Source organism: Apus apus, chromosome 5 (genome assembly GCF_020740795.1).
Source record: "Apus apus isolate bApuApu2 chromosome 5, bApuApu2.pri.cur, whole genome shotgun sequence".
NCBI classification, from domain to species: domain Eukaryota; kingdom Metazoa; phylum Chordata; class Aves; order Apodiformes; family Apodidae; genus Apus; species Apus apus.
The window spans coordinates 24,653,704-24,668,267 of NC_067286.1; the positions used below are offsets into that span (position 1 = coordinate 24,653,704).

The 14,564-nt window shown below is 46.2% G+C and overlaps 2 protein-coding genes across 30 annotated transcripts in view; both read right to left on the bottom strand.

The window, feature by feature from the left end:
- MADD (MAP kinase activating death domain) overlaps window positions 1–8,544 on the bottom strand; it is a 74,525-nt gene extending 65,981 nt beyond the window's left edge. For 24 of the 26 annotated variants that reach the window (XM_051622478.1, XM_051622491.1, XM_051622488.1 and 21 more), the window contains exon 1: window positions 8,505–8,544. The gene's annotated coding sequence lies outside the window, so the exon portion shown is untranslated. Of the gene's footprint in view, window positions 1–8,364; window positions 8,382–8,491 lie in introns of those variants that run through there. The other 2 variants (XM_051622466.1, XM_051622467.1) reach the window with 2 other exon arrangements.
- A 2,126-nt stretch (window positions 8,545–10,670) lies between these two features.
- The window catches only part of NR1H3 (nuclear receptor subfamily 1 group H member 3), a 30,000-nt gene continuing 26,106 nt past the window's right edge, over window positions 10,671–14,564 (bottom strand). For all 4 annotated transcript variants that reach the window (XM_051622004.1, XM_051622005.1, XM_051622007.1 and 1 more), the window contains 3 exons: window positions 13,850–13,963; window positions 12,951–13,045; window positions 10,671–12,571 (listed from right to left, as the gene is read on the bottom strand). In XM_051622004.1, coding sequence (XP_051477964.1) covers window positions 12,425–12,571; window positions 12,951–13,045; window positions 13,850–13,963 — 356 coding nt within the window. In that variant the 3' untranslated portion in view covers window positions 10,671–12,424. The remainder of the gene's footprint in view (window positions 12,572–12,950; window positions 13,046–13,849; window positions 13,964–14,564) is intronic.

Here is a 14,564-nt window from a genome sequence, read left to right on the forward strand (position 1 = left end):
CTAAGCTATGAGAAATAGATGGAAGTACCTTAGGATCAGCCAACTTCACCTGTGTGGCCAGGAACTTCACATAACGCACTGTAGAACTGGAATCTACAGTTTGAAGCACAACATGAACTACTCTTGGTAGCTTTGACCCGTCTTTAGACATTTGACTAATCTTTATGGAATCTCTACCACCGAAATTTTGGTTACTACTTCTTCTGAGTCTATTTCAAGTGATTCCAACCATTATCTCTGATATAGCATATACTATTTTTGTGTGTACTAAACTTTTAAAGAAGCAGACAAGCAGTCCCCATTTGATATGAGCCATTTTACACTTTGTCTGCTTAACAGCTATATTAACATTAAACACTGCTAGCAGTTTTATACTTATAAACATGTGACATTCTAGGAAGCCCATTATCCCTATTAGACAGATACTACAGCGGCTCTACTAACACAAGAAACACAGATGACAGTGCAGGTGAGTTGAGAACATGCCCCCTTCTCTAGATCTTGATGGAAGAACTTGACAGAACATGGAGCAATTTCTAAAGCCAGACCTGGACAGACTTGCTATACTGGTGCAGCTGCTCTGTGCGCTACCATCCACCTTGGCAAGGCAGCAGTGCATTCCAATGATGTGACTCCTAAAAGGATACTAGAACTTTGGCACCAAAAAAAAAAAAAAAAAAAGTATTTTCAAAGCATTGCAAGCATGTCTAAAACAGAAAACGGCATAGTTATCTAGTACAGTTAGTCTATAATACAGGTGTGGTCCTGCAAAATGCCTAGGGGTTGTTCCAAGCACAATAAATCACCCAGTAGAGAACAGGACTGCGAAGAGATTCTAAAAGCATACTCCTTGGAAGCACAGGCATCACTTGAGTTCCTTATGGATAAAACAGCAGATGCAACCCAACTGTTTTCACTTTCCTCCTACCCATAAAGCTTGAGGGAGAGGACAGAATAAATCAGATTAAAGAAAATTAGAGAGTAAATTGGTGACATGGTTTAGTGGTCAACTTAGCAGTGTGGTAGGTTAACAGTTGGACTTGATGACCCTAAAGGTCTTTTCCAACTAAAATGATTCTATGATTCTACTGTAGAATGATATTATCCTTTTGCCTTCTGAAAACAGTACTAACACATCCAAACATCTTTAGCCTCTGCACCCATTTTACAGAGCAAAATGGAGGTAGCATGGACAGGTATGTCAACAAATCAACTGAATATGACCAGAATTAGTTGACAAACAGAAGTATCATGCCACATAGACAGGCACCATCTTTGCAGCATCACACAGTGAAGCTGGACTGATTCTGGTTCTCTGTTGCCATAGTGACAGACCTCCTCATCCTTGTCACATGCTGGCCTTTCAGCATTGCCTCCTCTCTCCCCTCTGCCTCAGCCAAATGCTTGGCTAAAGCAGCCTGCTGTACATGCAAGACCACACAGTCGCCACACATGCACATGCTGTGAAAACAGACCCACAGGTAATCTGATTCAGATCAATCTCCATAGCAACCCAATCTGTAGTCCCTAGATCTTAGCCTGTCATGTCTATTTATAGAGCAGCTGCAGCGCTCTACCCCCTCTGCTCCACCACCCCCACAGCTCCCCGCATGGCCCACGCCACAAACGCGCTTCGCCCAGACCCAAGGGCTGCCTGGAGCCAAGGCTGAAACATGCCCCTCCTGGGACTGCAGGCCCCCAAGCCAGATGGCAGCGTAGGATGTGCAGCACCTTAAACACCTCACAGTCACTGAGGTTTTCCATTCCCACAGATACTACAAATATCAGGAGTCATGATTGCTCATGGAAAGCTGAGTACCAGTGGCAGCTGACAAAATCCGCTCACCCAGGTATACACAGGATGCTTCCCCGGGCACCCACTGCAGCTGCTCCTTTAAGTCTTGCGCAAAAGGGACGTGCAAAGTGTGCCAACGCAAAAGCATAATCCCAATAGGAACTTGCAGGCAGCAGCAAATGCTTTTTTAACCAAAAAAAAAATAAATAAAAATCAAGACCAAGGCCTTGAATGAGCCATGAGCGATAAGCATGTGAGAAAGAATGGTATGCAAATGCTGTTGCCCATTTTACTCTACTAGGCTCTTGGGGAAAATCATCAACAATAAACCAATACAGGAGAAGCACACACTTTCACAGTACTCTGCTTGCTAATAAGAAGCAGATGCCAGATTTTAGCCTCAGCCCCAGTTCATTTCACACACTTCGAATTTATGTTAAAGACCTTTTTCTCCTCCCCTCCTTTACTGCCTGAAACCCCACTCTCATGATCCTCCCTGCAGCTCCACACAGAGCACCACTCACCATCTTCTCACAGAACATAAATTCTGGCAAAAAACCTTCTGTCAACCTGACCAGTTCTCACTCTCTACGCTGTTTGAATTTAAATTCATCTTTTATTTTAAAATAATCTCCAGAGACTTGCATGAGAGAGGAGCTTTGGCTCCCTGCCCTTCACTCTTTTCAAGTCTGTCCACTTTTCCCCGTCCCTCCTTCTGCAATGTCACCATCACAAAATACAACAGCCTTCTCATCTATTTATACCTCATCAGCTTTTCATTGATCCTCAAATCTCCAGTAGCAGTCACTCATACACTTTGCAAGGGGGAGGGAGGGGAAGGGAAGGAAGGGCAAACCAAAACCTACACAATGCCTCCAAACTGAATTAGTCTCACTGTCTACAGCCACTACAGCACAACATTATTTTCCAAACCAGAACTGCTTTGGGCTTCAGCTTTGAGCTGAGAAACTTCCTTGCTGCTTCTAAGGACAGCCTAGACCCCCCTAGCACCCAAGAGATGCTTCCATTCCTAGCCCTCTTGCCCCGTTCCCATTTGAGAAGTAGGCCACAGTTCTCGTAACACAGCCACCTGCAGCTTTTTTCCAAAAGCCAAACACTCCAAATGTACTGCCATAAAAAATTAACAAGAAAACATCAAAGCATGTGACATTTGAGAGAACTGCTGGAAGCAGATGCAACTGCTAAATTATTCAGTGCTCTTCCTTGCCATAGCCATAGTAAGCAGCTCTTGGCCAAAAGCTCAGAGAAGACCTGCCCAAGGGCACAGCAGGTAGGAAAGACACACAGCAGTGTACCAGTGACTAGTAGCTTCTTCTCTCAAGCAGGTTTCAAGCTATTCACCTGCTCATTTCACAGGTGACATCACTCAGGGCAACACCAAATGCAGGCACATTCAACTTTCCTTCCTGGAGATGGGCCACACAGGGACAAACAACAGGTTTGCTGGGATCCCAACAATAAATTCCAGCCATTTATAAGGCAGAAAAAAGGTGGACACACACAACCAGTGTGAAAACACTGACACATTGCTCAGGATAATAAGAACAGGAATATAAAGAGAAGCATTTTAAATAATCCAGTTATTTGGCTGTTGTTAGCACCACAGGACTGGTACTCAGCTCTACATCTGTTTTGTCTCATCTCAGAAACACTCAGCCTGTCTCCCCATATGCCACCTGCCTTGTTACTTCTCCCCTCTACACGCCTTCCCATCGTCTTCATCAACACTACAGAAGAGCAGAAATTTCTACTCTCAAACCGATCCTACTACTAATTCTGGTGATGAATCATAGTACCAGCTGGTCAAAACCCAAAGGAAGTAACATTTTCTCTCTGCTAGAGCTCTGGGACACAAGAAGCACACATTTGGCAGACTCACCCACAAGTCAACAGTGGGGAAAGCATGCTCCAAGCAAAGAAGGTACAGGAACCACCTAAAGCAGCTGCTAGGGCCAGCAAGTGACAGAACAAGGGGTCCTGAGACGACCTTCTAGACTTCAGTAGTCACCACAGCAAGGGAAGAGGGAAAACACACCACCTGCTGGGAATGTCTACAGACTAATGATGGAAGAGAGAAACAAGATGGTCAAGAGGACAGAAAGAGCATGCCCAGCTGGTAGCTCCAGCAGAGCACAGTTTAACTGCTAACAAGTGGAAACAGATGCAGATTATGGCAGCAGAGTGGTTCAGTGTCTGTGGGTGAAGCAATTTTGGTGAATACCGGTTTTGATTCTTAATTGTCTTTATCACAGAAAGCACTCCTCTCTTCCTGCTGTCTGATGAGATGCGAACAGGCAGAGGCAGAACTCCCCATCCCCTACCACAACGGTCGTTCCCGAGCAAGTACAATATACTCAGGCAAGCAAAGACCCAGGGAACCTGGTGCCAAAGCTATGGGCAAGGAGATAATCAAACATTTGATACTGACCATGGGAAATTCAGAATACTAAGGGAAAGAGGACACAACCACAGCACTGAACTCACAGACATGACAAAGAAAAGGAACAGATAAGAAAAAAAAGGCTGCTCTGCTAATAAGATAACACACAGTTCCTGGAGGTCATCAGATACATTGCTGTCAATCTGGCTATTTTCGTCCCCTGTGTAAAACAACAAGGTTAATTTCCTGATTCTCACAAATACCACTCGGAACAACTGTTTATCAATTAGTTATAAAGAAAACAAAAAGGAGAGATCTGACATTACCAAGTACATCAAAGGCAACACGATGGCCAGGCTCTCTTTTGAGGGCTGCCACTGCTGTGAAATACTGAAGGCTGTGGCAGAAACAGAAAACCATAAAACTTTGTTCCTTGCTGCTACCCTGATGCATTATTTCTCACAGAGACCTGTGAAACAACAGTCTCTTATTTAACCACTGTGCCTATGAACACAACACAAGACCTGACTCAGCATGGGTAACTTAGGCATATGCAAGCAGCACTTCTTACCTTTCAATCACTGCAAGGGTCCTACTAGTAGCAGTGATTAAAAGTAAACATAACCTCTCACAATTCAGTGGTTTCTCAGCACAAAAAGGCACTCCCCATTTGGGAGTTCTCTGGTATAAGGAGATTCTAGAGCTCCTGGCAGCACCATGGGTCGATTCTTTAGAGTTTTGCTCGGTCTGGGGTTTCAGTTGGTTATTCTAGTTCCAACAGACAAATCAGGAACAAGTTTCTCAGTCATCAACAGTAATTTTCATGTGGTTGTGACAGCTTTAAAGGCCTCCAGTGACAAAGAACCTAATTGCTCTAAAATTATTTTCTAGCTCAGACAACAGAGCAAAGACCAGCTGAATTATACAGGTTCAGTTACAGAGAGCAAACCGTAGGTCATTGTAACAGTTTTTCATATCTCTTGAGGTAGAGAAGGAAAAGCAGCAACCCCTTCCATCATCAAAAGTATCACAACCCACAGATCAACAGATTATTCCACTAAAAAAACACTTGCTTCTAACTGATGCCTCACACTGCTCATTTTTATTTCACTTCGTGTCTTTTTAGGTCACGGACGATGCTTTTCCTTCATGAAAATTTATGCCTGTAGACAGATGCAAATCATTTAAACTAGGGAAGTGATATTAATCTTGCGTATCAAGTTATTTTATTTTTGTTTCTAAAGCCTTTTTCATCTTTGCTGCAAATCCCAAATCAGTAGCTGCATTCTGTGTTTTGTGCCAGTGTGTTGAATAACTATGTCAAGGCCATTCTGCCAAGGGGCTGCCTGGGAATTTAATGCAGTTTATCTTAAATGCAGGCACAATAGGGCCAAAGGACATTTGCAGGAATTAATCTGGGTTGTAGCATATGCATTGCCTGTCTCCAATTCCTTCCTGATGGAAAGTAAGTGAAACATTCAAGTCAGAACTTTAACAAAAAAGTATCAATTTCCATCTTGTCAGCATGATGTCACTAGTTAACAACCTACTGTGTGAAATGACAGCCAAGTCACTAAATTTTACATCATTTGTTATGCACTCCCATGCACTAAATCTCTAACTGTAATTTTCAAAAAAAAAAAAAAGTAATTTATCTAACAAATTTATCGGGGAAGAAGCATCAGAGAAAATCTATTAGCTCAAGTGCTGTGAAGAGATTAATTCTCTTAAAATTCAGCAGTCCTTGTAACTTGCTAATTTAACACCAGAAATTTTAATTTTTGGTTTTGCAACTCACTGCAAAATATATTAAATAGACCAGACTGAACACCTTTCCAGAGGTACCTCTAGTATATCCTGTCTATACATAAATTAAATATTTGATATGGCTTGAGGTTAGAAGGAAGGAGCTATAAATGATAAGCCTCAGTGCCTCTCGCCCCAAGCCAGACAAAATCAAGGCCAATATTAACGTAGGAAGATATGAACAAATGTTTTAGTAAGACCTGAGACACACTAATGCCTCTACCATTTTTACTGACCCATCAGTCCTGATACTCTAAAAACTGAAAAGCTACTTTGGCTAGATAGGCAAGGCTGCCAAAAATCCTTTGAAACTTTTCCATCTTGAAAATCCTTCTGGATACCTCATCTGCTTTCCAAAGAGTTACAGAATAGTATCAAGGTTCAAGAAGAGGCTTGCCTTCTAGAACATTTATTTATGTTTTTCCATGAAAACTTCAAATTAGAAGACCTATTTTTTTGCCAGCTGCTACCCAGCCTTTGGTTCAACACCATTCACAGCTTTGGCATGTATCAGCATCAAAATACATCTCGGCCATGTTGCACATTTTGTATGGACAGCATTCCTTCAGTGTGGACATTATTTTCCTTTTTGTCCACCCAGTAAACCTAGAACTGTTTTAAAAGTAGTAATGATGTGGAAACTAACGTTACAGGACTCTGAAACTGACAGCTTGAAAGCTGCTAATCTGATAAAATCGCTGAAGCCCAGACTTGCAAGATAACTGCAGGACCACTGGATAGCACATACGAGATCTTTTAGTGCAGGCAAGATTTCCAAACAAGAGTGTTCTAGAGACTTGCTGATGATTTTGTGGTTTTTTTTTAATACACAGTAAGATGCTTAATAATCTTATCATTAGTTCCAGACTGTATTAAATTTGGTACAAGAGCTATGGATTTCCTAACAATGCAACAGTCAAGCAAAATAACTATTTTATAGCTAGAATGACTGATGGGTTCAGTGTTACATAACAGGCTACGAGAGGATGGCCAGATTAGATCCTGCAAAAACTGCATTTTAGCTATGTTAGATGTCTCCTCTCTGATGTGTCAGGATTGCAGATTTTCATTAGTGCTGAAAACAGCAAGTACTTCTTGTGCCCATTCAAAACAGTTCCCAAGGTTCAAGCAGAATGAAATAAAAAAATGCAGACACTTCCCAAATAATCTATATCCAGATGACTTTGGTTTGGTTATGTGACCCTCAGGACACCACTATATATATTCCCTGCCTCGCTTCTGCCTAGCAGTAACATCCTTTTTGCAGATAAGTGATGCTGCAGAGAGCACAGCAAGGACACTTGAGAGCATGCCAACAGAAATGCTGACCCAGAGTTGCACTGACTGTAGAGAAAATGGCTGGCTTGCCCAGGGAAAGCACAACGTATTGCCAGATTCACAGTTCTATCCTATCTACATAGGACTTAAAATCTGTAATGTATGTCAATTTGTGTAGATCTGAAAACAGCATAGTATAGGGGCAAGTTCAGGGGGAAAAGGGAGAGAAGAAAGCAAGACAACAAATCAGTTTCCTCCAAGCCTTATCACTTCTCTAAGCACTTCTTTATCATTACTCCAGACAAACAATAATGCAGGCCAAGCTTTCTTTCCCTCCCCCTCCTGAAAATAAAAGTGAGCAACACAGCAAGGTCGTGACACCCATTTCTAAGGGAAAAGGCTCTTGATTTATAGGTCACTTCATTAGAAATTGCCTAGTATAAAGTGGATTTCCTATTCTATTATCTTAGGGAGTAACAGGATCTGCTGTTTACAAACCGAGGAGTAAAAGCACCTTCCCAGTCACATTACTGCAGCAGTCCCTTCACCAAGCTGCCACCTCCAATCCCTCCAAAAGAGACCAGCGGACTTCTGTCCGCTTCCTCCTGGCAGGGAGCGAGGAAAAGCGGCGGGGAGGCCGGATCCCGGCTCCCGCCCGGCGAGCCCCGCTCTGCCCCCGCACCCGCCGCCGCCCGAGCCCCCTCCCGGGCCGCCCGCACCGCCACGGCCAGGGCCGGCCAGCCCCGCCGCGCCCCGCGCCCCTGCAGCGCTGGAAACCCGCAACCCAACCCCCCAGGGGCTGCTGCCCGTTCCCGCCCGGGGACCGGCTGCCGGCAGAGCCCCGCGGGGACAGCACCGCACCGCAGCCAGCGAGGCGAGCGGCGCCGCGCACCCCGCAGCCAGACCCCGCGGGGATGGAGCAGCGCTCGGCCGGCCCGCTCCCAGGAGCCAAGGGCCACCCTGCAGTGACCTTGCGGAAGGGCTGGCAGCGCCCGAGCATCACCCCAGCACCCGGCCAGGCGGCGGGGGCAAAGCCGGGGGCGGGCAGGGAGCCCCTGCCGCCAGCTGCCCGACTGCGGATCACCTGGGGCAGCGCCGGCCGCCGGGGCTCTCCCGCCCGACCCACGCGTAGCCACGCCGGGGCAGGCTCGCTGCTTCTGCCATGTGCGCGCCGTCCCGCACGGGCCCCGCCCGGCCGCGGCCCCGCTCACCTGCCCCGCTCACCTGCCCCGCCGGCCCCGCGCCCGGTTCCGCATCCAGCGCCGGGGGCAGGACGCGCCACCCGCGGGGGGGGGGGGAGGAGCGAACCACTCGCACGGAGCGCGGGGGGAGCCGCCCCGCCCGCCGCCCGCAGGGGGCGCTGCCGCTCCCGCGCCCAGGGCAGCGGGGCGGGGCGGGGCCGCCGGCGGGAGGGGCGCGCGGTGGCGCGGGGGGAGCGGGGCTGCGCGGGCAGGGAGCTCCGCACCGGGCCGCGTCCGAGCGAGGGTGCGCTGGGCTGGTGTCGTGTTATTCCAGCCTTGCTGCCGCGCGAAGCGCCCAGTTCCTGCTCCCGAGCCGCCTCCCGACCAGCGGAAGGCGCCGCTCCCGGCAGGCGAGGCCGGCGGGCGGGGAAGCGCCGCTGTCACCGCGGGGAGATGCGGTGCTCAGAGCCCCCGTCCCGCGCCTGCCGGGCTGCTCACCTGCCGGGCTGCTCACCTGCCGGGCTGCCGCTGCCCTCGTGAGATTACCAGATAATTTGGTTATAAAAAGCTTGAGATCAAGCTTTTTAAAATTACTCCCAAGCTCCTGTAAACCCAGTACGCTGCACAACAAAATCCGTTTATCAACAAAACCAGAATTACTAAAATAAACCCAAAATGCAACCATAGCTATCACCATTATCCCAGTGTTTGGTTTGGTTTTTTAAAAGGTGCAAACCTGTTAAATACTTGATCCGATATTCCATATCTACACTCTGCCCGTTGTCGAGGAATTGGGATTTCAGAAACGTGTCCATCTTCTTGCCCCTGCTGATCTGAATATATCGAGCAAGCACAGCTGCTGCATTAGGGAACAGCCCCTCGGAACACGGCCCCCGGCTGTAGCTCAAGCCCCCCAGGATTTCTCCAGTGGCCAAGTTAGCAAAATGAATAATTTGAAACAGAAACTTAGAGCTGCAGGACTGGGCCTCAAGTCTCGGTAGCATTTTGCAAATTCCTAAGAACAAAGGGCCACTGAGCTCAAGGAAAGTTCTTCCCCTGCACCCACTCACTGGATCTCCCTGGGCTAACCTGGGAAGCTGCTATAAAACTAAAAATCTAGTTCTGTACCAATTTGCTCTTTAAAAAAGATAGAATGTGACTACGTAAGCAAGGAGCATACATAAACAAGCAGCTTATATTTGATTGCACAATAATGGGAAGAGATGGGAAAAGCCAGAGCTCAGGAGAATCACTTTTCACCTCTGCCTTCAGCAGCAACATTATGGGTCGTACCTTGAAAATCCCTCCAATTCACATATGCTTTTTCTCTTCAAATTGATAAAACTGAGAAGCAGCTAAAAATTAAGAAATGAAGCTGTGGCTTCATTGCCACTGTCTCTGACTGCTGACAGCCTCATTCTTTAGTAAATCCTTGGAGTAGGGCCCAGCTGCCCTCTAATACACCTAGGGCTGGCTTAAGCTCTTGAGCTCTGCTTGTTATTCTCACCCCATACCCTTCTGCAGCCTCCTATAAGCCTTCTCCTGTTCCTTCTTCCTCTGATTTAAGTTTTCCAATTAAAATTTTATACTGTCAAGTAATGCAGAGTTCAGCAGAAAAGTGTGGAGCCTTCCCTGCCCCATCGTGGTTAAGGGATGCCCAAGTGCTTGGGATGCAGCTGATGCTGGACAGATCTCTGCTTCTCCCCTTCTCCCCTTCCCTTTGGATGGACAGCTATTCCTGTTGCTTCTCCTATGCTGATCATTTCTGATGCATTCATACCAGGTATCAGCTAGGATCCTGCTGAAATCTGCTCAACAGCCAGAGGCACACTGACTCCTGTTTCAACTTTGGTGACCCACGAGATGCAGAAAATGGAGTAGAGCACATGGGATAAAAGGGCTAGATTCTGAACGTAGCTGTACAAATCACCGTGAGGCACGTATGAATAATCCATAGTCTTCACAACATGCACTTAATCCACCTCACCTACCTGCCAGCTCTGACACACAGCAAGGTGCATAGCCAGCTACAATCTCAATAGTAGAGGTCCAAAATAACTGCCAGGGTTTGCACTGCTATTTCTTTTTCACTGCTTCTTGCTTCACACCAACCTATATACTCACTTTCATACCAGCCTAGAGCATGTTACATCAAAAATTTATTCCACCCTCCTCCACTCCAATAACAGTACATCAGAGAATGTCAAAATCCTGTATTAGGCTTTATTCTTTTATATAAACATTAACATTTCTCAAACAGATTAGTTAAAAATACAGATTTAAACAAGAATTTTTGCAATTGCAATGAGTTATAAAAAACAACAGATTATTTTACAGATTGTTACAAGTGCTTTACAAAGGTGCAGAGTGAAGGCCAGTGGCAGGGGACCAACCTCAAGTGCAAAATGGACACGATACCCTCACCACGGGCATAGCGCTCAGATACACAGCCAAAAACAAAACCAAAAAACAAACAAACATGAGCCATGTGAACCTAGGCTCTTGGGATGCTCACCGGGCAAGCAACATAGACCCCTATGACAGAGAAGACTCATGAGACCAAGCTACCAGGATACTTAAGGTTACATCTCTGAGATCAGCCATAAGATGTTGTTTCTTGGAAAATAAGGAACATGTGTTACAACAGCATAGTTCTCTTCTGTCAGATAAAATATTGCTGTAAATCCTAGAATACTTATGGGGCATAAATCCAGTGTGGATCTCACAGTGCCCAAAGTGAAGAAAGGATACAAGATCCAAGTGTCCTTCTAAAGCAGCTGGCACTCCTCATACAGGAGGGACCTCCATTTCCCATGACCATCACTAAAACCTTGAGTAAGTTCCTTGGAAAGACTTTGGCAAAAGGAAGAAGACACAAGTGGATCTGATTACACTCAATATTCCTGCAGCTCATGATCTGAGAGTTGTGCAGCCAATACCTTACGCAATGCCCACATATTTCACTAGATGCAATGTGTCCTCATTCCTTGGCTGATACATCTTCACAGCCACCTTGGAACACATACAACATGCTCCAAATTCTTGGAAGTTTTTGAGATCCTTTCACCACACCTACCTTGCCTAGGTACCAGTCCCTTCCACTTTCTTCTATTCCACGCCTAAAGATAAAATCTATGCTTTGATGTGTTTTGAACTGAAGTTTTCCAGCTGTTAGCAAATCAAAGGTGAAGTGAGCTGGCTGAGAACCTCCATGAGATAAAACTGTGATGTATTACATTTTAGAAATCCACTACTTAATGCCTGGTATCTTTCTGATGCACAAATGTTCCCTACCCAGAGGGCCTCCCTGTTAGACAAAGGGCACTACAAAATTAGAAGAATCCTTTTTCCAAAGGAGGGCCAGAATGAAAGGGCACCTCTAGAGATGAAGTCTCAAAGAAATAACAGCTACTTCTCTTGGAATTGCTGTAAAGGGCAGCACATACAATAGATTTTATTTATAGGAAACCCAGTGAAACCCCTAGAACATCCACATTGACTTCCCTGAGCTCCTCAGATCCAGGTACACTGGTGACCCTGCAGAAGCCTTTTGAGCTGGGTTACTCTCTATAGAGAGGGTTTGGCAAGTTCCTGCAAATTCCTTTTCATAATCAACGAGAGGAGAGGATCAGTGGGCAGGCCCTCAGGACATGCTTAGAGAAGGGAAAGACTCTGAAGAAAGAGGTGTCTGTGTGTGGGGGGAAGGTCTTCATTTCTACCGTTTTCAGATGTTTCATGCTATTCTTTTGGGATATGGGCACTACATTGAAACCAGCCCCCCCCATCAGATCTACCCCAGCTGCCTCCTACACAGTCTCATGACAACATTGAAACCCCAGGCTCATCAATCCCTGCACTGCCTAGCCTAGAGTTCAGTGCTCTAGAGAGGGGAGGCTGGCTTCTTGTTAGCAAAGGCTGGGAGATGGCATTAAGTCAGCATATCAGTGCCCTGGGAGCAGGTGGTCACTCATGCACATCCCAGATTTCTGAGAGCAGGGGAGGGAGTTTCTTGTCCTGCAGCCGAAGGGCAAACACCTGTTCAGAGTGGACACTACTTAGCGTCCGAAGACTGACCAGCTTCATTAACATCCGTGGAAACATCAGGCGGTCCTGCAGAGCCAGACAAACAGACAGCTGTTAGTAAATTCACACAACACTTTGCTCAAAACCAAGTTACCACACCAGATGGTGCACTGAAACCACAACCCTGACTTCCTCTAAACCAAACGTTGCCCAGGAGGGAGCAGTGTGGAGGAACATGAATAGTACACCACATCCCAAAACTCCAGACTTTCCCTGCTGGCTGAACTGTGGAACATGATATAGGACAGCAGGCTGCATCCTGCATCTACAGCTGCTACCAAACAGCTGCAGAAGGGAAGAGGATGACAGTACAGGCAGCCAGAGACCTGTCACAGACAGTACTGCAGGAACTTAAACACAAAATCAGTGTGTGTCATCACTGGGAATGATCTGGTCAGGCACTTACATTTGGTCTGTTGATGCAAATATAAGAATGAAGGGCTTCCACATAGGTGTGCTGCAGTCTCTCCACCAGGGACTGGTCCTGTACATTTGGTCGGTCTGCCAAAAAGCAGGTTAGAAGTCAGCAAGTTGCCACAGGCACCTTCCCTGGATTTGACATCCCTGCCTAACCCCAGTCCCTTGGTATGGTCTCTCCCCAAAATGTCATCTAGCATTCACCTAGCACAGCTGGGACAGTCATCCATGACTGCAGCAGCTATATCAGTTTTCTGTAACTGTTCTTCCTCAGTCATGCCTACTGCACATGGTGAGTCTGATCTGACTCCTATAAAGGTGGAAGGTTAGCACTACTAAGTGCTAACTAAATGCATTTGGTCTCACATTCCTGTTCCAGCAAAGATGACAAGCTGTCCATTCAGGAGGGAACGGGAAAGTCTCTCCAGCAGCTGAGCCATCTTTCAAGTCACAAGACAGCAAGCACAAGTAAAGAGTAGAAGTGGCTTCTCTGCACAGGCCTGTCCTGGCCCAGAGCGACACTGGTCCTCGCAACACTCTACCACTAGATGTCCCTCCAGCCGCGTGACACGCACCACACCAGAGAGGTGCCAACTCCATTCAGGGAACAGTGAAAGAGCAGTTTCTAAATAAGGAAGATAAATGTTGGCTGATTATTTTTTTATACGCTTTTCCAGCAATGGGAATCTGATTTCCTCTGGAGGTGGCACTAGAAAATTCAGTATATAATTAATATCCTTAAGCAGATGTAGCAACATGCTTCTTTCATCACTAGACACTATACACCCTCTATTTATTACTCCTCTTCAGCTTGTGACCTTCCTTAACTGCACTTTCTCAGTCCTCTGACTCACTACTGCAGGTCTTCAGATCTCCCTGGCCTTTTACCTGCAGAGAAAATGTTGATGGCGATTAAAAGTGCATATTCAGCATCATTGAGCTGTAGCTCATTCATTCCCTTTGAGAACTCAAAGATGGGGTTAATGAACTCAAGCTGCAGACCTGCAACAAACAGAAGAGAACAAGGTGAAGCAATGAAAATTGTCTTCTTTCTTTCCCTCTCACAGAAAACCACAGCAGCAGGCCAGGGAGCGGGGAAGACAGGCAGGCAGGTAAAACCCTCACATTATGTTCCAAGTGTGGTGGAAATCTCCCTTTACATCCCACCACTACTGGTTAGCACCAGCAAGAGTGGCTAAGGGGTTCAGCTCTAGCTGTAAAATGATGCTTTTTCTGGGTTTTCTTAGAGCCTTAAATACCCCACAGCAAATCACTAGGCAACAGCTAAAGGAACACAACATCAACTATCAGTAAGTCCATCAAAATTCCAAAGTGTACATCTACACTTTCCACTCTCATGCCATCACCTCCTTCAAACCCAGCAGCCCTCTTGCTTTCAAAGAAAACTTTAATCCCATGCTCCAGATTAATCTGAACTCTGAGCTAAAAACATATAGTTTCAAGAAGTCTGAACTATGCCATTTCCTTCAGCTCAAAAAGCTGGGAGAGCTGAGGCAGAGCCTGACTTAGGCTTCCAATCACTTCCTTTGATCAATGCAGTCAGGCAGAAATACACAGATGTTTATTGTCATAACACACAGAG